The 24,839-nt window shown below is 35.2% G+C and overlaps 1 protein-coding gene across 1 annotated transcript in view; it reads right to left on the reverse strand.

Annotated features, from left to right (window-relative positions):
- Positions 1-259: 259 nt before the first annotated feature.
- LOC141485860 (S phase cyclin A-associated protein in the endoplasmic reticulum-like) overlaps positions 260-24,839 on the reverse strand; it is a 252,152-nt gene continuing 227,572 nt past the window's right edge. The window contains exons 8-9 of the mRNA XM_074183413.1: positions 4,284-4,454; positions 260-909 (exon numbers count right to left, since the gene is read on the reverse strand). Coding sequence (XP_074039514.1) covers positions 829-909; positions 4,284-4,454 — 252 coding nt within the window. The 3' untranslated portion in view covers positions 260-828. The remainder of the gene's footprint in view (positions 910-4,283; positions 4,455-24,839) is intronic.

Here is a 24,839-nt window from a genome sequence, read left to right on the forward strand (position 1 = left end):
ACATTAAGAATCTGAAATGAGAATCTTGTTCGTTCTAAGTGGAATTCACAAGTCGTCAGCGGAAAATAGAGTAGAATGAAGACTACGTGACCAATACCATGAAAACTCGACAACTTACCTTGAGCTATGATGCATTATTCTCTTCAATGAAGATTATTCTCTGTTGGAAATTCTTTAATTCTCTGGACTTCATCACAATATTTTTTCATAGTGAAATATTAATCAGTCGTATCACGACCGGATAAAAAATAAAAGACAATTTCTATTAATATATTTATTGATTAAAAAAGTAGAATAAATAAAATATATTAGCTCCATCAAATGTTTCGAAAATGTCACTAGAACTAAATCACAAAAAAATAAAGCCGATTATGACTAAAAAAATTTTGAATGTAACACCATATAAATACAAATTTTTCTGCTGCATATGAAGCGTTTTGGAAAACTGATTAGGACTTCAGTAGCGTGTTACGATAATAATCACTCACAAATTATGAAATTTTTAATCGTATCAGTAAAAAACAAAAGTACAAGATTTCCCAAAAATGTCAACCAGATGAAAGTTAATTCCACATTTTGACGCAAAACTCTTCAAGATTAGAAGAGACCATAGAAGTAAGAAAGTTGTTTTTCGAAGTATATTCTTAAGCTCTTCTGTTTCATTTTTGGAAACTCTGATATAATGATTTTCTGATAGTGTTTGTGCGTTTAATCAAATGATATTAAGATTATGATTAAAAAAGTTCCGATTAACTCTATAAAACTACTGGAATATGTAAGTAGAAATTAATTGCACAAATACTTGATTTTTTTAACAATACCACAGCTTTATAGTAACGATTTTTTTGACAATAACTTTACCAGGCGGTGCTGTTGGCCGGACTCCGAAGTGCGAAATTCCTCTAAAATCTGTAATAGATTTTCAATATTTATAAAAGTAATAGGAGTATATGCGTATATTTTAAAATCGACGAGTCAACAAGACCCAATGGAATTTTTAAAATTACGCAGGGTTAGTTTATGCACAAAATTCATAATCGGATAATTTTCTTTCTTCCGAAAAATGTCGAAAGAGAGGGGTTCATAACAATTGATGTCCGAACCTATAATATTCACAACCTCTTCTGTTAGGACAGACAAGACGTTTGACAATTTACCGGATAGGGGAACACATTAGACAAGAAACGAAAGAAACGAATGACGTGACTCTCGAAATGATTTAAAAAAGAAACGCGTTCAATTAATAGTATGCCAAAAATGATCATGTAAGTCCCTGATTCAAGGTCATTTTAGTCATTTGTTCGAAAATGGTCGTGGTGTATTTCATCACTTCTGACTTCCATTATCTAATAAAATATAAATTTTTTTGAAATCCCTGAAAAAAATTAAAGAAGATCAACCAAAAATAACAATTTTATTAAACAAAAAACTGAAATTACAAAGAAATAACATACAAGCAACAACCAAAAAAAAATTGAAAATGAAAAAATTAAGAAATATTATTAAAAAAAAATGAAAAATAAAAATTAAAAGATTCCAAACCAAGTTACGTCACGACGTTTCGATTGTTAGTATCCACAATCGTCTTCGGGTGATAACTAGACTTATTCCTCCGAGATCTGACTATTCATAGGTTTTTCGAGTGCTTTCACCTATCCCCTCTTCCCTCTCTCCGTTTCATTGGTTTTTAGCGGGAGATGACCGTTTGGCGGGAGTTGGTCGTTTTTCGCTTGATTAGAGGGTTCCATATGTTACGTATCTCTACGCTAGCTCGACTAAATGCGTTCTTGGACAACATATACGCGGCTTTCTTGAATTTTCTCCTAAACCAGTTTCCTCTTTGTGGATGATTTCAGCATGAGACCACTTGATGTTACGGTGATGAGTCAAAACATGCTTTGCTATTCCGGATTTGCAGGTTTCTCCTCGCTGTTTGTGTTTCTTGTGCTCAGCAATGCGAACTTTCAACGGCCTCTTAGTTTCACCGATGTATGATTCTCCGCACTCGCAGGGTATCCGGTAAATGCAGTTCTTGGAATTGCAGTCCGCGTTTGGTGGTCTGGTTTTTGTGAGGTTGCTGCGGATAGTGCTCCCAGATCTGAAGCAGATCCTGATATATTACTTGGACCCAATCCTTCTTATCCTTTCCGATGATCCTCTGATGTAGGAAAGTACAAGTACTGGTTGTGACGTCTTCTCTTCCTTGTGAGGCTCTTGCTGTCTTCTAGCTGAAGCCTGTTCTACCATGACTCTGGAGTAACCATTCCCTTGAAGGTCATTTTTGATGATGCCTATTTCCTTTTCGAGACCTTCCTTTGTATTACAGTCTTGATGATTCCTCTCTTAGTCGATTGATGGTGGTTGGATTTCTGGTTCAGATTTTTTTTTGGTTGTTGCTTGTATATTATTTCTTTGTAATTTCAGCTTTCTGTTTAATAAAATTGTTATTTTTCGTTTATCTTTTTTATTTTTTTTACAGGGATTTCAAATCATGTATGTATATTATATTAGACAATGGGAGTCCGAACTGATGAAATAAATGTTATCGAAAAAAAGTTCGGTGACGTCATCACTGTCACCAAAATATCTTTTTTTATTTTTCGAAAATGGCAGAAGAAGCGTAAAAATATATCACGTGACATGTTTAGACGTTTTTCTGAAAGAATTATCCTTTGTATGAATTTTATGCGGAACTTTATTGTAATATCGTATCATTATTATCATTACGGTAATATTCTGCTAGTATCAAATTGTTTCAAAAATTTTGTTTGTTTTATGACCTCAAACGATTTTATTTAGCTTGCCCTGTTGGTTTGTTTGTTTGTGTCAACTTCAGTAATTGAAGTTTGACCCCCTTCCTGTTGACAAATTGTTCCAATATTTGGTGTACACATTTAGTTTCGATGAAAATAAAAATTAATTAATTATGTATCATTCTGAATCAAGATGGTCGCAGTTACAAAATGGTGGATTACATATTACCTTGTAATACTGAGGCACTAAATGAACTGAAAATAATGACAAGAATTGAGTAACAAAATTATACACTGAAACCTTGAAATTAAATAAGTAAAAAAAATATGTTAAACGGTTTCATTAAAAAAAAAGATAATGATGTAAATAATGCATTAAATATTGAAAAATAATTCGTAAGGTCCTAGGTAGCAGTCATCACACCACTCTGCTCAACAATCTACAGTATTGATCAGATAAAAAAAATAAAATCGTTGAGCGTACTACTACCAAAGCCCTGCCGGAACTGCCCGAAAAATTAACCAGGCATTTGGCAATGATAGTGTCAATGATGTTGATTTGCAAAATTTCATTCCAGAGATTTCAGTCTCGAAGTTGAGCCCCGATGTGGTCGACCCACAGTAATATAGGTCGATGATTTGAGGAACCCGGTGGAGACTGGCCGATTGAATGATGCGTGGGATGACGGAAAAACTGGACATCAGCTCCCATGCACTTTTTGATGGTTTAAATCAGAAATTATTGGGTTCCGAGGTCAGCTCTTCTTTGTTTTCGGCAACCAATGTGTTATAAAAAGTTGATTCTCTACGTACGACAAGAGAAGACGTCCAGGACATTAGTTGGACACCGATGAGTCATCCAGGCAAAAAGGCAAAAACTAACCACGAACAGTTCATGGTTACTCTAAGGTGATCAGCGGCTGGTGTAAATCACTATAACTTTCTGCAATCGGGCCAAACCATCACAGCAGAGTTCCACTGTGAGAAAATCGACGAATTGTACAGAAAATGCGTCAGCAGCAGCCAACACTGGCCAACAGGAAATGTCCGTTCCTGCTCCACGACAATGCCCGTCCTTTCCTTTCACAAATCACAGTCAGAAAGTTCTGCCTCACCCACCATACTCCCCAGACCTCTGGCCAACTGACTACCATCTTTTCAAGCACTTCGATAACTTCCTCACCGGTACAACCTTCGTCAATCAAGACCAAGCAGAAACGACGTTCGTCGATTTCATCAAATGGCTCTTATTTTGATAAAATTGAATAAATATTCACTGAGATATTATAATTTAAAATAGACTCATAAAAACGGACAAAACTTATGAAACAACCTAATATATATGAAGAGAAAATGAAAATATTCTATATTGTACTGTTTCTGGAAAATTAATATTCTCTTACTGTTTTTCAATGAACGTATAGTAAGTCATATAATGAATTGTCTAATTATGGTATCTTTATCAGAAATTTTTGATGAAATAACTGCTGTATTTTGTTTATTCTTGACATTTACATAAAATATACTTACACTGTACGATAATTCTTGTTTTAGAATAGACGTCGTTTGGTCATTACCAGCGCAGCAAGCTAAAAGTGTCGGATACAGAACATTGGAAAGAGCTTCTACAGAAAAATATGGAAATGGTAATGCACAAAGTTGCTGAAGAACCGATGGAGGTTGTCCACTGATGAGCAGCATCTGCAAAAGAAAGGAAAAAATGCATTACCATTCCTGCAAAGTATTCTAGCATCGGTGATATTATTACAAAATTGTATTCAAAAATGAAGTAGGAGGAAATGTATCAGTTGCTTGGAAAAAATGCTTCATTTTTGCCTTCTGTTTGGATGTATCATAGTTTGAGCTCAAGCTTTGGCTGACCTGCTCACGGTGAATTGTTACTTCTCCTGATGCGGATTCTATCTATACTGAATAAGAATTCGGTACAAGGTGGATACATACGATATTCTTATTCAGAAGAGATGACTAAAGTCGCTTCTCTAGCTACACCAGATTCTTCTAGGTTTGTTAACAGGATTATGAGTTCAAGAACTGAGAATGGGAAACCATTGTATTAGGAAATAACAGCAGCACGAAAGACCCCACTATTTCCATATTCAGCGGAGCTATGAAGAAGTAGAGACTTGAAATCCTGAATTGCTCAGCATTGCACAACCCAAGCGGATATACAAGCAAAATGCAGTATGTTAGCGCTTGGGTTGAAGCAGTTTTAGGTCAAAGTGAACAGGGTAACCTGAAGAAGCCTCTAAAATGCAGTTTTGGGTTCAGTGTCAATTGGGAAACTGTTGCAAATGTGTAGCGTTTCGTCTAGGTTTACGGCCATTTTTTCATTGTAAGACTATATAATATAATATATAATTGGGGAAATCACGACCATAGCTTTCTCAAGCAGGAATTATACTCTATCTACTCACTCTAACAATATTATACAGGGTGAATCTCCGGGAACTGCATCAATCAATTGTGGGAAAACTATAATTAGGAAAAATCTGAAAATTTGACTAAAGTTAATAGAGACAACTCGGATAAAATATCTTCAATATGGCGGCACTTCCAGTTATACCGGAAGTAGATGTCAACTTCGTTATTTCAAATGGAACACCCTATATATTATTACATTTTTGGTTTCTACATCAGAATCTAAATACTTTTTGTGCATAATGTCCTATATCAAAGTCTAACCGTTTTTGACATATTCAAGTTTTTATGTCAAAAACGATGTTTTGGTCGATTTCCTTGTAGAGTAAAACCAAATATAGTAGACTTCATATGAAATTTCAATAATTATTAATACAGTGTAGTAAAAAAAGAATATAAATAGAATTTACAACCGTCTAAAGTGACTTTTTTCAAATTGAAACCCTCCATTTATATGATTCAATCGTATTAAGCAATAAGACTAAGTAAGGGAAACTGTAAAATTAGTAGTTTTTGAAATATTTGCAATTTGATATTTTTCTATCAACAGAATACTCACTACACGGTTTCTGAATTTTGTCAGTTGTCAATGACAGCGCGGCGTTAGAAAACAATCAACTGACACGATAATGTCAGTACTTGTCATTTGCAAATTGTCAATAATAAATAATGCCGGGACGATTAAATTACATAAACAAAAATTATTAAAATTTATTTATTATTTACGGAGACTGTGATGAAGTTATTTCAAGGACTTGCGACCAGATTTCCGGAAAAAAAGAAACCATCACCAAATACTGTTAAGAAAATTATACAAACTTCAAAAATTTTGGATCTATAAGAGGTAATGTGCAGATATAGGACATTATGTATTAAGATTCTGATGTAGAATCCAAAAATGTAATGTAATATATAGGGTCTTTCATTCAAAATAGTTGACAGCTAATTTCGGTATCACCGAAAGTGCCGCCATTATGAAAATATTTCAGCCGAATTGCCCCCATCGACTTTAGTATATTGTAAAATTTTCAGATTATTTCAAATTATAGTTTTCTCACAATCGATCGATGCAGTTCCTAGATGTTCACCCTGTATAATTACTACATATGGCACATAATCCTTAGTTTATTGGGTATTAGTGAAAAAACAGGTCGATAAATTAGGTAATGATTATTACATCGTAATTATCTAGGACAGTGGTCGCCAACCTCTTCAATGTGTTGAGCTACTTTGTTAATTTTGGAATAAACAGCGAGCTACCCACACGGAAGCCACGTAACGCAACGTAAATGAAATAATCCACAGTTAATTTATCATTATATGTATTTATTTTACTATTTAACTGGTAATACATAATACATAGGTACCAATAATAAACTAATAACTAAATAACTGCAAATTAAGTTCGTTTAATTTCTCTGTAATGTCCACGATAAAACCAAAATCTCTAAGCCAGATTGAATATTCTAGTTCCGGAGTCGGTTCATTGCGTTGTTTGAAAAATTGAACTATGCCAGATAGGACATCATTAAAACGTTTCAGCACCCGTCCTCTACTTAACCATCGGACTTCAGAGTGAAGGAGTAGGTCCCCGTATGGACAGTCAACTTCATCGGCCAAGGTTCTGAATAATCTTCTTTATAACGCTTGAGCTCTAATCTTGTTCACAATTTTTACCACCAGTTTCATAACGTTGTTTAGTTTCAGGAAATTTCCACATAATGCTTGCTGATGGATAATGCAGTGGTAACAGAGAAATTGCGGAAAAGTTTCATCTTTACGACACCAGACCCTCATCACAACCCACCATAGCTGGAGCGCCATCAGTTGTCAAGCCTACCATTTTCGATATTGGAGTTTTCTCAGAAGAAATAATATTTTTTAAATGAGAAAACAACTCATGTCCCGTAGTGTGTCCTTTCAGTGGAATGAACTTCAATAGGTCTTCTTTAATCGTAAAATCACTAAAAACCATCCTGACGAACACGGCCATCTGGGCAATGTCAACGACATCTGTTGATTCATCCAGTTGAAGTGAAAAATAAACACAGTTATCTAAGTCAGTTCTTAACTGGAAAAAAATATCATTGCTCATTACTTCTACACGTCTCATCACTGTATTAGTAGAAAGTTGCATAGGTTTTATAGCTAAAACTATCTCGTCTTTATTTCTAAAGTTGGTAAATAACGAATCAGCAGCTCCTAAAAACGCCTGTTTTATCATTTCTCCGTCTTCATAAGGTTTCTTTTTTTGTGCAATTATCTGGGACACACGGTACGATGTTTCAATTGCAGCCTTATTTTTGTCGACTGTTCTTAAAAATATTGATTGTTGTCCAATTAACTGCTTTTTAAACTGTTTCAGTTTCTCCTTTCTGGCGGCAGAATGTAGTGGGAATGATTTTTCAAAATTAGAATGTACAGTTTTATGATGTCTCTCAATATTTCCTTTTTTAGCAACGGAGACCGAAGTATCACATAACAAACACACATTTTTATCTTTAACTTCTGTAAAAAAGTATTGTTCTTCCCATTCCGAATGAAAGTGGTATGTCTTTACCTTTTACAACTGCTTGCCATAATATTATTTCTGTTGTTCTCTACTAACCCAACCGCTGGACGTTGGTTACGCGTTCAGTTTTAAACTAAGCGCAATGTCGCCGCGCCGTGCGTATTTATCCCGTTCAAAGCAATCCAGATCGTTCTCGAACACTAACGCGCTGGTCCGGCTGGTCGGTTCTAGCCGATTCTAGCTTGATGGCGGCAGATCGCTCACCGCAACGTTGCCGCTGTTTATGTTTAATATTATGACAATTAGATTTTTTTGTGGAATTTTCGGAAGCTTCTCTGATTTTTGCAGTTTGTATTTTTTAAATTGAAATCGTTGTGAGAGCTACCAGAATTGCCTCCGCGAGCTACCGGTAGCTCGCGATCGACATATTGGCGACGACTGATCTAGGATGTGACTACGATTCCCTATTAAAAAACAAATTTAGCAGATCTCATACGATATTGGTAAATTTTTCCTACTCGGAAATCGTACGTAGCCCTTTCCCATCAATTTATTGAGCTAGTCTACTATGACTCAATAAATTCCTGCTGGTGAAACATATTGTAGAGCGAAACACGTATTGCGGTTTTTGTTAAATATACATAGTGAAAATCTTACCATAAACTGTTTTTCGGGTTTTTTGGCCGTGCTGGCCTGCAGGTTTTTATGCCTGACGTTTCGTCTAGTAATGCGGTAGACATTATCAAAGGCGATGTTACGCGATGCGTAACGCTTGAATTGATGATACTCGTGTTATTTGTTTCCAACGCAAAAACAGCAATGCTTATATTATTACCAGCTAACCCGGCAAACGTTGTTTTGCCGCATGAATTATTTCTTAGGGAATAATAACACCTATAAATAATATTAATTCCTCAATGCTATAGTGTGTACAATATGTTTCCTAAGTCTATGTTTAGCTAACACAAACTGAATAGTTTGTCCACTCGAGAGCATGCGACGTATAATTGTCCGCGTAGAAAACATTGTATGCCCAAATCCAAGCCACAAACGGACACTGTTTGGCCTAGGGACTTTTTATTAGTCATTGCCAATCTAATTGGAAATTGTGCAAGTTTAAAATGAATTGGCACATCTGAAGGTATAATAGGGGTTCGTTATATTACTATATTTTCACCTCGGAACTTGCTATTTGAAATGCTGGCTTTGACAACGTTTTTTATGAACTTGTTAATGACTAATCGTGAGGATTCAAGTTACGGATCGACCCAATAGTAAATTATGCGATGGCATGCCTGGCAAATCTAGTGAGTTCAAAAATTCCGTTGGATAATTCCCAGCTTCTGTGGCATCCCAAACTGTATTTACGCTCGATGGATAAACAATAATAGTGGCTGTGTAGGGAGTGAGAGACAGCAGACGGGCTTCGTTCTCATCCCTACTCCGTACTGTTTACTGCGTGAGAAGTAACATCGGTAAGGGCCTGGCGGGAGTCACTGATCTATGATCAGGGTTTGAAATGATTGAATTACTAAAATGGCTATTATGGCACTAAACGATTTTCTATTATATCCTAACTCTCCGTCCAAAAATCCAATTTACAAACTTGAATGTTCTTGTGAACAGACATGAAGTTGGTACATTGGGCCACAGAGCGTACTGGAAACCAACACACACAGATAGGTTCCTGAACAAAAGTTCTAACCACCATCCACGACAAAAGAGAGGGGTAATCAAAACGTTGGATGAGAAAGCACGACGTATCTGTGAACATCAGTCTTCCTAACGACCTCAATCACCTAGAAATAGGTACAGCGAAGGAGAATTCGAGCAAACCATACGAACCAGGAGGGAGAACGCCAAAGCAAGGCTAGTCAAGGGAAAAAGCTTTTTTTCCCTATGTTAAAAATGTTATAGAGAGGATTGGGATAATCTCAGAGAAACACGATGTGAAACCAATATTTGAGCCAACGAAAACTATCAGAGAGAGTTTATGGTCAGCTAAGGACCCCAGAAAATTCATAGCAACACCCGGGAAATACAGATTTCCTTGTGGATGCGGGTCGATCTACATTTAACAGGGGAGCCCACGATGCAAAATGGGGATTTACTCGAGCGTCATTGAGACATATTAGGTTGCAAAGCTTAGATGATAAGAAGAAAAAAATGTTATATAATATATACCTTTTCATCGGTGGGGGAAGCGGCTATAGATTTTTAAATATGTAAAAAATACTGTTGCATGGACATACTCGAGCGCGTCAGATATTGATAGCATCAATGTCCTACGTATTTTTAATAATGTTGGTATGTTAATCTGATCGTTTGCATGATATGGGTGGTTGTACGTAAGGGTTGAAAGTGAAAAGAAAAAAATTCAATCGAGCGCGTCAGATTTCCTAACGGGGTAAGTGAAACAAAAAAAAAACTCTCATTCAATAATCCGACGATTTCGATCTGACGCAAACTCGCGGCCATTATTATAATGTGCAAAAAAAATTCGCCATTTTGAAATACTCAAGCGCGTCAGATTAAGTTATATATGGTTCATCTTTATGTTTTAGACGGGTTGTCTCATATTATGACGATTATCTAGAGGGATTTGCTTAATCTGACAAAACCAATTTTTTTAAAATTTTTTTCCATTCATTGAACTTAAATAATTGAAAAGCTCAGGAAAAAGCATGTAAATGAATAAGTGTATGTTTTTCAAGTAGAATACTTGTATTTATAAAAAAATCATTTTTAAAAAATGCTCAAAAAAAACAATTTTGTATAATCAATTGAATAATTAATGAAGAAAAGAGAAATGAAACTTTCTATGTTTTTTACCAATTTTATTTGTAACTATAGTCTATTTCAAAAGAGTGTAGAGTAATAAAATCTCATTAAGTATTCAAAAGCGCTACAGGGTGATCCGTCAATAAATTCTGTCACTTCCCTAGTCCGCATTGCAAAATTATGTCGTTTCATAAAGAGCAGGTAGGTATCACCCTGTTTTAAGGGATTTGTCCATTGTTATCGACGGATAAATACTGAGCCAGAGGCGCGCTAGTGGGATAATTGCCAAAAGAATATGCATTCATAAAAATTATATTAAAGAAAATAAAAATTTAATACAGCAGAACAGTGTTATTAAAAAAATATAAAATGTAACAATAAAATATATACGAACCGAACTCGGGAAATACTCACAAACACACACGAACGAACTTTACGTATTGAAACACTTGTGGGGACTTTAAATCAATTTATTCACAAAAACGACAAGAACTTTACTGGATACGTTATTACAATTTGACACTTGAACAATACTAAAACTGTGAACTTCCCTTAACGTTTAACAACACTCTATTTATACCCTAATTGAATGTTCTAGAGATTACTAGGTACAATTTTCGAGAACCTTCCGAGAAAATAATTATTCAGACTACCCTTAATTCTAAACCCTAACCTAAGCAAAAGTGTCACTGTCACTGATACACTGGTCTCTGTCCAGATTGCTTATCCCGCTACAGTATATTTACAATTCAATTAAATTATTCTACATCAGTATAGTCTTCATCCGAAGAACTGTCATCATCCCCTGGTGTTATAATTAATACCCGTCGAAAGGCCTTCTATGAAAGCTTGGCGAGAACTTGTTATATTTTTATCTTGCCACATTTTTTTGACTATATAACCTTCGTTTATCCACGTCTCATCAAGATGAAAAATTTTCTTTTGCTCTCTGCGGTACTGCTTTATAGTTGTCAAATATTTTCGTCTCCAGCAAACAATTTCATCACTTTCCAGTAATAGTGCCTTTCGATTGTGCTTTTCCCAGGCAAAATTCATACTTTTTAAAGTTTTCCATAAAAGTTTTCTGGATATCAAAGGAATATCGTTATCTTGGCTTATCTCGATAAATATTTTTTCAAGAGTGGGTATTTCCTTTTTAAAATAAAACGAATGAACTTTTCTTCGAATTTCACATTTGGTGTCTTCATCTAAGATTTTTATTGGTCTTCCTGATTTTCTCTTGCATGGACTTACCTGGCCTGATATCTTTCTTTCTCGCAATAATTTAAAAATCGTGGACTGTCCAATTCCAGTCATTCGGGCACATCGCTCAACACTTTCTTGCACAGACAAACTAGGGTGATCGTGTTTTATGCAATCATATACATTTAAAATTATAACTTTTTCGCAAACAGATAGCGGAGAATTTTTTACACTTCTTTTCTTTGGAGTAAATGTCCCCATTTTATAACTTTTTCACTATTTCTATATCACAATATCACTGTACGTTTAATTGGTGTAGTAACAATTACTATTATAACTCGAATGTTTAAGACACCATTACAATATATTTAAACCCTTTTTCTTAATTACCTGGGTTTAATAGGTATTGCATGATTGGTGGGCAGGGTCAAAAAGGGATTATTATAATGACATGGCACCTCGGAACTAAGTGTTAACCCTTTTTTGAGAAATCATGCTCAAGTATATGAACCCAAATTGCATATTAAATAAGTTTACAAGAACCACTAAAATTAATCTTAATCTTTTTTTAAGAAATTTTACTTACCTAAATACATGTAGGTACTTAGTTTTAGACCAAATTACTTCCCAAAAATGGCCTTTTATTATTATCTATGTCTGTAATTTTTAATTTACTTTAATTATTAAGTTTAATAATCCTAAGATTTGCCTACGCCCATGGACGACAACGAAATTCAGGCAAATTTTATGACACTTCATGATTTATTACTCTACACTCTTTTGAAATAGACTATAACGTTATTTAATTGATTAATCATCATCACGAACGAGTCTCTGTGATCAGCTGTGATGGCGTCATGGCAACAGAATTCAGAGTGGGAACGGAGTGAGAGAGTAATATATAGAGAAAAAGTGAATAGAGAATAGAAGAATAGAAACTCGGAGAGGAAAATATAAGTATCACACAGCTGCACGCATTAAACTTTATCGACGAATTTTTGTTATTTCGACTTGCGGAAATCGTCAGATTATATATTTTTCGTTATCCTTGAATTATTTACTTCAAAATAAAAAAAAATTAGCTACGATCGAGAATGTCGAAATGACGTTATTTTTTTTACAAATTTGCTGCCCTCCCCTTTCTTTACGTCACTCTCAAATTGTCAGATTACTGGAATATTCATTTTTTAGCAGGTAATTAACTCACCCTACCTTAATCTGACGCGCTCGAGAATTTCTGATGACCAATTTTTTTTTTTACTAATGTGATCCTTTATCCCTTACAGGCGGCCTTATATATGGGGCTCATATTTGGTGGAGGTAATTAACCGGGTACAAGGTGCGCGCTTTAGTAAATTCAGAAATCCCCGCTTGGGCTCCCCTATCAATTGGAACCACGAAAAGTAGTATAGGTACCCGTCTCTCTGAATACAAGAGAAATTGTCGACTCGGACAAACCGAAAAATCTGCTGTAGCCGAACATGCTCTCACAAAAGAAGGCATTCACATTATTTCAAAGTAACTATCCAATCATATATATAGAAAGGCAATAGAAATTCAGAAACACAGGGATAATTTCAATAGAAAGGAAGAGGCAATGAACATTGATGAAATCAAGCTGTTCTCAACAAGTCGAGCACTTCATTCGTACCTCATCGCCTTTAATGTTTACCGCAGTAGTAGGTACTCGAAACTTCGGGCATAAAAACCTGCAGAACACGGTCAAAAAACCCGGAAAATAGCTTTGACACAGTTACCATAAACTGTTAGTAAGGTATAAACATTCAATGCAAAAAGCATTGAGGAGCTTTGTCTCAATATGAAGTGTACTTTTTTTCGTAATATGTTGTCTAAAGAGTAAAGAAAAATTTTAATAATTCAGCTCAGTGCATCAGATAGTGAATCGAGTATATGATGGAATAAAGAAAATAACTTTTGTCTAATTTCTTCTACTACTTTCATAGTCCACAATAAGTAATAATATTTATATAATAATAATAAATGGGATTTATTCATTAACATACATTGTTTATGAAGAAGAAGTAGATACAAAAATCAATAACCAAGGCGATAGCACGTATTATATAGAAATATAAAAATAATTACCTAGTACCCATTAATAAGCGGGCACTTCATGAATCTTCGTAAAAGAGAGAAAAAAAAAACAAAGGCTATAAATTTCAAAGTAAATATGAAAAATATATTTAGCTTATATAAGGTAAAATATACTCATATAGCAAAACACACAAAAGTGAGACGAAGGGAAAACCATATGAGCAAGCCATAACATGAATATATCATCTATCCAGAAGACTTCATTATGTTTTCAACTTTTTCTTGAAATTATATATAAAGTAGTGTCTAAATTCACTGGGTATAGCATTATATTGTTTGATAGAGTTGTAAATAAAACTACGAGAAAAGCAGACTGTCGAGTGTTTTTGAATAATAAAAGTGTGACGGTTTCGTGTCCTCGAATCATTATGAGACTTAAAAGTTTTATATCTTTCATAAATATAATTTGGCTTTTTGTAACTGAGGAATTTATGTGGATTGACGAGTAGGTGGAGCTGCCCGGTTTTTTGCAATCGGTAACCAACCTGACTCCTCGAACTTAGGGGATATACAGGGTCCTGCAACAGTGGCGCGGTGTTCCATATCTATATTTAGGAAACAGATAGGAATCTAAATTTCCATAATATCACCTCATTGCACGAGCTTGACAAAATAAAAAAATTGGCGGTCACACAGGGTGTTCAATTTTTTCTGGGCGGAACCCAACTGTGTTTTTTCAAATGACAACCTATATTTTTTATCGTTTTTTCGGTTTCTACGTAGAAAATAAAAGACACTTTATGCATATCTTCACTTCGAAAATATTGACGGTTTTCGAGATATCTAGCATGACAGGATTTTTTTCCAATATTCGTCACTCAGTATATTTGAAACTATAAAGTTGTGCCAAGTCCAATTGTATTTTTTTTATCAAATATTTTTTCATTGGTAACTCTCTCAAACGATATATCTGAAATCTACCTGTGATATACAGGGTATGAAAAACCCCTTGCCACATATTGTAAACAAAAATTTGCAGAATCTTCCTTATTTTAAATGGAACACCCTATATATTATTGATCCATAAGGAGCGTCAACAAAACCTCTAGAAATTTCATTGAGTATTCCTTATGGCTAGGTTCAATAGTTTTTCCTAAAAAAGCATTTTTTTCGAAAAATGGTCGTTCTTCCTATTTCTACGTCATAAACTCGATGGAAGACTCTTTTCAAAGCGAAATCCATTTGACGACTGATAAGAATGTACGAAAGATATCTTGTTTCAGTTTTGTACATTATAGCGTGTCCTATAGTTTTTCTTATTTTTTATTTATTTTTCTATAAAAATGACAACTCTCTATTGTATCGCCATAATATCAATGATTTTTTTACTGTGAAATTCATATGTGACGGCTGTTATCGAGATATATATTATGTTTATAACACATTTATTCTCTGAATAGAACACCGTGCAATTTCTTCATTTGATGCATGTCGAAGCCTTCCCTTAAAATATCGCCCCATGCCTAAAATTACCTGTTGCTAGATAAACAAGTTTTAAATTACACCGCAAAATGTACGTTCTTGTATAATTACAATAATTTCAATAATCTCGAAGTTTGTGCCATATTTTTTCGGTCTAAAACAAACTTCAGCGAATAAAATAAAATTAAACGATTTGTTGAAACTGGATGTATCAATTATTCTAAACATGAGCGCATCAAGCCAGCTACTAATGAAGATTATGAATTGCAAGTTCTTCTTGCTGTTGAAGAAGATCCTAGTAAGAGTCAACGACAAATTGGTGAAATAGTGGATATAAGTGAGAGGATCAGTGCAACGAGTTTTGAAGAAACATCGCTTTCATCCATCTCATACTACTGTATACCGATTTTGAGAAAAGAGTGAGATTTTGCAATTGGGTCATGGAAAAAATTTGTCGAAACGAATATTTTTTCAATAACATTTTATGGTCGGATGAATCGACATTCCATAAAAATGGATTTGTGAATCGACATAATTACCATTATTATTAGACAGAAAATCACCACTTATTGAGACAGGTGGACTATCTAGGGAGGCATCATTAGAGAATATGTAATTGGTCCATACTTTTTTCAGGTACATATGAATGAACAATGTATGTGCACGTGCTCACTATTCGGCATGAGTGAAATATCATCTAAATGAAGTATTTCCCAATAAATATATAGGACGGAATGGGCCTGTACGGTGGCCCGCTAGATCACCATATTTAACGAAAATGGATTTTTTATTATGAGGATATATAAAAAATATGGTTTACGTCGAGCCACCGAGCCACCAACTTCTTCCGAAAATATGCGACTTAGAATAACGAATGCTTTTGGCAGCATTACACCAGCTTTTTTGCGCAGATAGACTTCAGCTCTGCATTCAAGAAAATGGAAGACAGACATGTCGAACATATTTTATAAAAGTTTCACTATCAAACTTCATTAAACTCTTTCTTTTTTAGTTTTGTAGTTTATCAGTTGACAAATTTGAATATCTAGAACTTAAGCCCTGAATAATTCATGTATATACACCCTAACATGAAAAAAAAATTGTAATATTCACAATGTTTTTTCATTTAATCTTGTTTGGTTTGATATTGCACGATTTATGGGAGAAATTCTGCATCCAATGAAAAAAATAATTTTCCATTTAGAAAAATGTGATAGGTACAAACATTTATTTCGTAAAAAAATATTTGTTTGGACACGCTATAATGTTCAAAATTGAAACAAGATATCTTTCGTACGGCGTAGAAAAAAGAAGAACGACCATTTTTCGAAAAAAATGCTTTTTTAGGAAAAACTATTGAACCTAGCCATAGGGAATACTCAATGAAATTTCTAGAGGTTTTGTTGACGCTTCTTATGGATCAATAATATACAGGGTGTTCCATTTAAAATAAGGAAGATTCTGCAAATTTTTGTTTACAATATGTGGCAAGCGGTTTTTCATACCCTGTATATCACAGGTAGGTTTCAGATATATCGTTTGAGAGAGTTACCAATGAAGAATAATTGAAAAAAAATACAGTTGGACTTGGCACAACTTTATAAGTTCAAATATACTGAGTGACGAATATTGAAAAAAAAACCTGTCATGCTAGATATCTTCAAAACCGTCAATATTTTCGAAGTGAAGATATACAAGTGTCTTCGAAAAAACGATAAAAAATATAGGTTGTCATTTGAAAAAACACAGTTGGGATCCGCCCAGAAAAAATTGAACACCCTGTGTGACCGTCAATATTTTTATTTTGTCTAGCTCGTGCAATGAGGTGATATTATGGAAATTTAGATTCCTATCTGTTTCCTAAATTGAGATATGGAACACCGCGCCACTGTTGCAGGACCCTGTTTAGTCGAATTTTCTCACACCATAAGAAAGACGAATGCAATTGTTTTGTATTTTGTGTAAGCGATTCACATCAAATTGTATCAAGATTATCATAGACATCCAACTATTCGCAAATCTACATACGTTTTTTTAAATTGTTCGTGAAAACATGGTACACTTGATATGAATCACCCGTCAAAATAAAATGGGACCGTTACCAGAACATGGTGAATGTGATAGATGGCTGCCCGCCTATACAATCGGGATAACGAAAGCCGAACAATAACAAACAAGCATACCTGACGATGAAAAAACGTCTATTAGCGTAATGCACTTTCCCTAAATGTACAAATACGATCATGGGCGTCTGAATGAGCCTAATGGCGTATCGAAACGCCTCCTTCGTGAATTATTAATCAGATCTAGGTGATCAGATAGTAATCTACGGTATAGTAAGTAATTTACTTCCGTCGAAAATATAAAAATCTACACGTTAATATTCGATCAGTTGACTGATGAAGAATGCCAGGGTTTTCAACAAAACCACTTATAGCGGACCATTCATTATAAACTAATGTGAATTCATTTCCAATGTTGAATGATAATTGCACTAGTTTTGTTCATGACAGTTAGTCATTTCTTATAATTTAGTCATAGTTACTGACAATTTAAAAAAAAATTCTTGGTGTGAAACTTACATGAAATCGTTTAGTCTCTTGTTGAAAAACTTTTAAAATAATACTGAGGGATTCATTTTCAACAAATGTAAAGGGTGATTTTTTAAGAGGTATAGGATTTGATTTCCAAAACAACAAATTTTTAAAAAAATTGATGAAATCTTTATTGGAATCGATATAATGATCAATATAATTTAATGTTTGAAGATGATTTTATGTAAATGTTGTCCGCGGCTCCGCTTGAGATGGCTCATGCGCAAGGTCCATTTTTGGCACACTCTCCCTAACATATCAACCGGTATTTCACGTATGAAAGCGTCAGTCGTTGCTGGTTTATCCCTGTAGACTTGAGCCTTAACATGACCCCACAAGAAATAATCCAAAGGCGTTAAATCACACGATCTAGGCGGCCAATTGAAGGGCTCCAAACGCGAGATAACCTGTTCACCGTGACGCGTGGCATGTGGCACCGTCTTGTTGAAACCACATGTCAGGCATGTCTAATTCTTCCATTTTGGGCAACAAAAAGTCGTCAACCATCACACGATAGCGCTTGCCATTCACAGTAACGTTCCGGCCATTGTAATTTTTGAAGAAGTACGACTCGATGATGCCACCGACCCATAATCCACACCAAACAGTGACTTTTTCGGGATGCATCGGTAGCTCTTGATTTGCTTGTGGCTGGTCTTCACTCCAGATGCGGCAATTTTGCTTGTTAACGTATCCATTCAACCAGAAATGAGCCTCGTCGTTGAACACAAGTTTTCGATAAAAATGTGGATCTTCCTCCAACTTTGCCAGCGCCCATTTACCAAATGTTAGACGTTGTGTGAGGTTGGGTGGCTTCAATTCTTGCACCAGCTGTATCTTATAACGGTCATCACGAACACTGGTGGATACAGCCGCAATATTTTCTTCGGTCCTCACTCAACGTATGCGTGTTGGTGGTTTCATGTCAAATAAAGTAAACTGGGTTCGAAATTTAGTCACAAGCTTCCGAATAGCTCCCTCAGTAGGCCGACGAAACTGCCCATAAATTGGAAGAAGTGCACAATGCACTTTCTTCACCGAGCATTCGGTATTCATTCGTAAGTCGATTCATGGTTAAATCGTAGACCAAACTGAACAAGTTTGACAATGATACCAGACACGATTCACGCGAGATCTGTCAAAAACAGTGTTGCCAAAAAGATACCAGCAAAAAAAAACACTAATTATTTATCAACAATCTATTTTCGACCAATCTTTCCATCAACCAATTGTTTCTCGGTATTACGTCATTAATTATAACACCAACTTTGAGGGAAATAGCATTTCCATGAGAGTTTTATCGTGTTTATCAATACTTTTTTATCCATTATTTCTTTCATAAATCACCTAGAGCTTGTGCAAATCGTCATAGTTTTCTGCTCTTAACTGAGACCTACACCTCCAGGTCGAAGGAGCAAGAGATGATAGGTGTCATTTTTTCCCCTCTGATTATTTGAGTTAGACGCCTTAAAGTTCACCACGTATTTCGGTTTGCAAAGCTTGCCAAATTTAAATCTTTCGGGTCTTCCAACAGGGACTTCTGTTGTTTGTTTGAGAACTACGTTTGCCAGGCCATCACTTTCATGAACGAGTACTATAGGTCGATGATTCCCAATTTCTTTCGGTCTGAATTGGATGATCTGGACACCAACGACATGTGGTTTCAACAAAACGATGCTACGTGCCACACAGCTCATGTCACAGGTGTATGAGAGTAAACCAAAAACCACGTTTCGGATGCGATGAACCTAGTGAAGCCGCAGCGCACATTTGAACGATGTTATAGTCCACAAATAATGGCATCAATAAGTCTTTCAAACACACTTTGTTTTATTTACATTTATATATCTTACAACAGAAATTATAAAAATTATCATCCTCAATTAAGGAGACCATTGTGATGAATTTGCGTAAGCTACCTTGGTTTAATGAATATAATTTTTGGATACCTATACATTTTTCTTCACTTGTTCTCGATTATCTTTTATCTGTTTTGTTCTTATTGTTTTTTAGCCTCAGGCTTTAACATTTAAAGCGATCATCAATATGGCTGTCGGAAACAACAGGGGACCTTCTATCTTATGTCACCCATATGTGGAATAACGCAATAGAGCAACGGTCAGCAGCAAGCGGACCGCCAAGTATACCATGTATACATTATTACGTAGATAAGGCAAGACAATACCTTAATTAAATAAAAAAAATTTAAGCCACAGAATTTAACTTGTACTTATTTTTATTTTGAGTTTCCTAGCTAATCAGTTTTACAAGTACCTATAACTGATATGGTTTGATTAGTTTCCCATCTAGCCTGGCTAATTGAAGAACAAACAACCTCCTTCTTGCAAAACTTACATACGCAGAAAGCACTTTCAGTTCATAACAAACAAGCGCAATTTGCTGGTTGTGGCTTTCCTAAACTATATTTTGAAATATATGAATGCGCTCAACACAGAGTTACAAGGAAATTTTAAATTAATATGTGATCTGATACAAGAGTGTCTGCTTTTTGTCGCAAGCTGGATATCTTTGAAAACGTTATCGCAAAACAAAAATTCATTCATTTTCCGACAATTCTTGAATATAAAAAAACTCTTAAGAAGACATTGTTCAGTTATTGAGAATCTGACCGATTTTAGAAACGATGAAGCGCCAGAATGGACAGATGTGGGTGCCAAGTTTTTCAATCTGTCAAAGCCATCACTTCAAATGGAGAAAATTGATTATCAAGATGTGTCTTTGCAAAGACTGTGTTAGGAATCACACGTTAAAAGGTAAAACCTTGTTAGTCCTTAGCTCGCACAAGTTTCTCAACTTCTGAGAGTTGTCGTTCGTATGGGGGCGACAGCTGATTAACGGAAAAACAACAGAAATGTATGAAACGGTATCCTAATGAGAATTTTGGACCAACCTTTCTCGGAAAAATATGAAAATTACAAGAAATTAGCTATAAATTTGGACACTATGTTTGGTTCGACATACGTATGTGAAACATCTTTCTCAAAAATTAATTTTTTGAAAAATAAAAATCGTTCAAGATTAACGGACGCCCAATTGAAGATCCACTTCGAATTTGCTGTTCCTCTCGAGATCTGAACTGGCTCAAGACCGTTGGTGTAGTTTCTCACATTAATTTCAGGTCTTGTGTTCTATAATTTAGAATTTGATTTGAAACCAAAATAATACATTGTTATCAGTTGTTTTTTTTTCTGGACCTTATTAAAATTTTCCCATAGTATCCTGACCCCACCTTAAACTACTTGCCGACCCCTGTAATAGAGGAACATGGACAATCAAGAGCTGTTGCGCTTGATATTTCTAAGGACTTTGACCGTGTGTTGTGGGTATGCTGGCCAAACTTTGATGCTATTGCTTGTTGGATCATTTCTGTGTATGGCTCTCCAGCTTTCTGAAAAAACGTTCCCTGCCGTCGATGGATATCGCTCGACGCTCATCAACGCTGGTGTTCCCCAGAGATCCATATTGCCTCTTCACCTGCAGCAGGAAGTTGCTCATCTTGAAGAGGATCTAGAAGTGATTTCGAATTGGAGGGAAAGTAACCAGGTTCAATTCAACATCACAAAAAACCAGGCACGGATTTTCTTCAAAAAGATAAATGTCTCCAAACCGGATAGAATAATGTCAGGACTGACAATTCCACTTTCTGCTTCGATAAGTTTGTTGAAAGTTAAAATGGACATCAATATATTTTGGCACAATCATGTCGCTGGAAATGCTGTTTCTAAAAAGCCTGGAACACTGTTCCGATCCAGAAAACTGTACACATCTCAGCAACTTGTGATGCCTTATAAAGCTCAGATCAGACCTTCTATGAAGAATTGTTCTCATGTATGGAGCTCCGCCCCTAAACATATCCTGAAGATGCTGGATTCGATCCAGAAAAGAGCCATCCGCCTGATTGGAGACGCGAACATCACTTACAACCTCGATAGTTCGGAACATCAAAGAAAGATTGGAGATTTGTCTCTCTTCTACAGATACTTTCACGGGAAGTATTCAAATGACTTGGCGCATTTGATTCCACCAAGAGCGGTACATATCAGAAATATTTTGATGTTCAAAACGACCTTCACCGTTCAAAAACTCTTTCATTTGGAGAACTACGTTTATGTGAAATAAACTTCCTGAGAACGTTTTTCCAAATGGATTTAATCTCCAGCGATTCAAATCTAATGTGAATCGCTACTTTCGCACAGGCATCGCTCTTAGAGCGTCTTAAGGATTTTTCTGTAGTGCTTGTGTTTTGTTTCTGAAGAAAAGATTAATAAATAACCACTCCAATTTATCGTTTATAGTTCATTGAACAGTTGTAAATTACTACTCTATAGTTGGAACAAAAAACGGCTAGAACAACGTTGTTTTCAGTCTCATCAACAAAAAATAAAAAAGATTATTACCGAAAGAAACAATCTTGATGGCGTATGGCGCCTCCTCTATCTGAGTGACATTAACCAGTCGACCGAACCGAAAGAATGCAGACATTTTTGTAACATACCGATCTTTTAATCACATGACAAAAATGTTAGACCACGGCGGTGGCATTGATGGAATTAATCAGTTGATGGCCGGAAAATCTCACGAATTTGAATATTCTATAATAGGCAACAAAGTGATAAATTGTTGCAAAAAAAAACTGAAATATCAACTTCTTTATGAGTGATTAGACCTTTATATCAGCGGAAATAATGATAAAAATCTTATGCGGATTGTCAATATTTTTGTGACCACATTAGACAAAAACGTAATTTTTATTTACTGTCCAATCTTTCCAACAAGTCTATAAAATAACGAGAGAACAGTAGAAAACTGTTAATTCTTTATTCATAAAACTCTCATATACAAAACAATCCAGGACCAATAGAAAATATGAATATAATATGGCTACGTAACAAACACCTAATAAATGTAATTTCCATTATTCGTTTGTCTGTTCAAAAAATAAAGTGATCAAAAAATATTCATTTAAACGTCAATTTCTATTTTGTCTCCTCCAAAGTAATCCACCTCAGATTTGCACTTTTAGGTATGTCCTTGAGCACTCCCAGCGATTCGGTGTGTATCATCTCAATCATCGCAGAACGCCGTCCTTGCATAGGTCTTTTCAATTTTGGGAACCGGAAAAAGTAGCAGGGGTCTGAATCTGGTGATGAAGATGGCTGAGGCATAATGACGGTGTTGTTTTTGGTCGAAAAATTACGAACAATAAATGACGAGTGAGTAGGTGCATTATCGTGATACAAAAGCCAATAATTGTTTTTCAACAATACTGGACGTTTTCTTCGTATTGCTGCTTGCAAGCAGCCCTTAAATTCAAGTAATACTCCTTATTGACCATACGACCATGTGGCAAAAACTCCTAATGCACTACGCCACGGTAATCAAAGAAAACAATGAGCGGAACGTTGACATTTTATCGAACTGGGCGTGCTTTTTCGGACTTATCTCTACTGGACTCTTCTATTGGGACGACTTTGGTTTCAATGTTATAAGCATATACCCATGATTCGTCACCAGTTATGACCCTTTTGAGCAAATCTGGATCGCCGTTGACGTCGATCGGAAATTCCCGAGCGATGCTCATGCGACGGTTTTTTTGGTCAAAATTCAGCAATTTTGGAACGATCGTCGCTGCCACAAGCTCCATGTCCAAAATTTCCCAAAAAAATTACGTGGCATGAGCGAACCGATATCCCGACTACCTCAGCAACTCCTCTGATAGTGATTCGACGATTATCCCTAACAATTTTCTTCACTTTCCCAACGTTTTCATTAGTTCATGATGTGCTGGGGCGTCCGGAGCGAGCGTCGTCATTCACATCTTCTCGACCTTCGGTGAAAAGCTTCTAGCACTTGTATATATTTTTCTGACTCAGAGTACAATCACCGTATGCCACTGTCAACATTTCAAGTGTTTTTGAGCACTCAATTCCATTTTTTACAAAACTGAATACCAACAAACTAAACATTCTAAACAGCTGAAACATTTTTTCGAAACGAGTGTAACAACATAAAAAAGGAAAAAATCGCTAATCGAACGTACGGGGGTTGTCGTGAGGCAGGATTTGACTTTTTCTGTTGACCAGTGCCGGCTGCTGCTAACGGAATTAAAATAATAAATAATTGAATATTACTTTTCAGAAACTTTTTAGACAATTCATATACGAATTCAGCTTTTTCAAAGATTATCAAATGATAATCTTTGATAATTATTAGTCATTTTCTATAATTCCAAAGATGGAGTATCCCATTGTTTATTGAATATTACTTTATAGCTTTATTCATTAAACGATAAATTTATATTTTTTGCCTTTTACTGTAACGCCCGCAAAATTTGAACATTCACTTTATTTTTTGACCAGTCCACATATGTATATGTATTATGTTTTTTTTTTCCTCTGATTGATTTGACCATTACTTGATGAAGATCTATAGTAATTTCAAAAACTACATGTTGTGATATATTTTTCAAATAAAGATTGTGGAGATCAAATCGTGAGGTGTAGTTTTTTGAAAATATCTATTATGTTATTTATCTATTTTCACCAAATAGTGATCAATATTAACTTTGAGATCGGTTTTGATTCAAATTTGGCATTTTTACATCAACGCCAGGATTAACAAGTTTCTCTACCCACTCTTTCAGTTATCTTTAACTCAAATTCATTTAATTTTCAGAAATCAAGTAGCCTCATTATACTGAATTCTTACCGAATGAACAATGTCAAAACTGTAAATATTTGTAACTGTGTATCTCGCAAAGTTATAATGAGTCTTATTATTCAAATATATTAAAACTGGCTATTTTAAAAAACCTCGTAACTTTAAAATAATGTTATTAGCAAACGAATCATATGATCGACGAATTGAAATTCGAGTTGAGAAGGGTACTGGTTGAGAAAGATTTAGATCTGTTCAAAATCTGTTTTTCCGTTAACCAGCTGTCGCACCCCTACGAACGACAACCCTCAGAAATCGAAACTTGTGCGAGTTAAGGATTAA

This window comes from Leptinotarsa decemlineata, unplaced genomic scaffold (assembly GCF_025532065.1).
Source record: "Leptinotarsa decemlineata unplaced genomic scaffold, Ldec_3_MD MMD2_tig00026340_RagTag_RagTag, whole genome shotgun sequence".
In the NCBI taxonomy this organism is placed as follows: domain Eukaryota; kingdom Metazoa; phylum Arthropoda; class Insecta; order Coleoptera; family Chrysomelidae; genus Leptinotarsa; species Leptinotarsa decemlineata.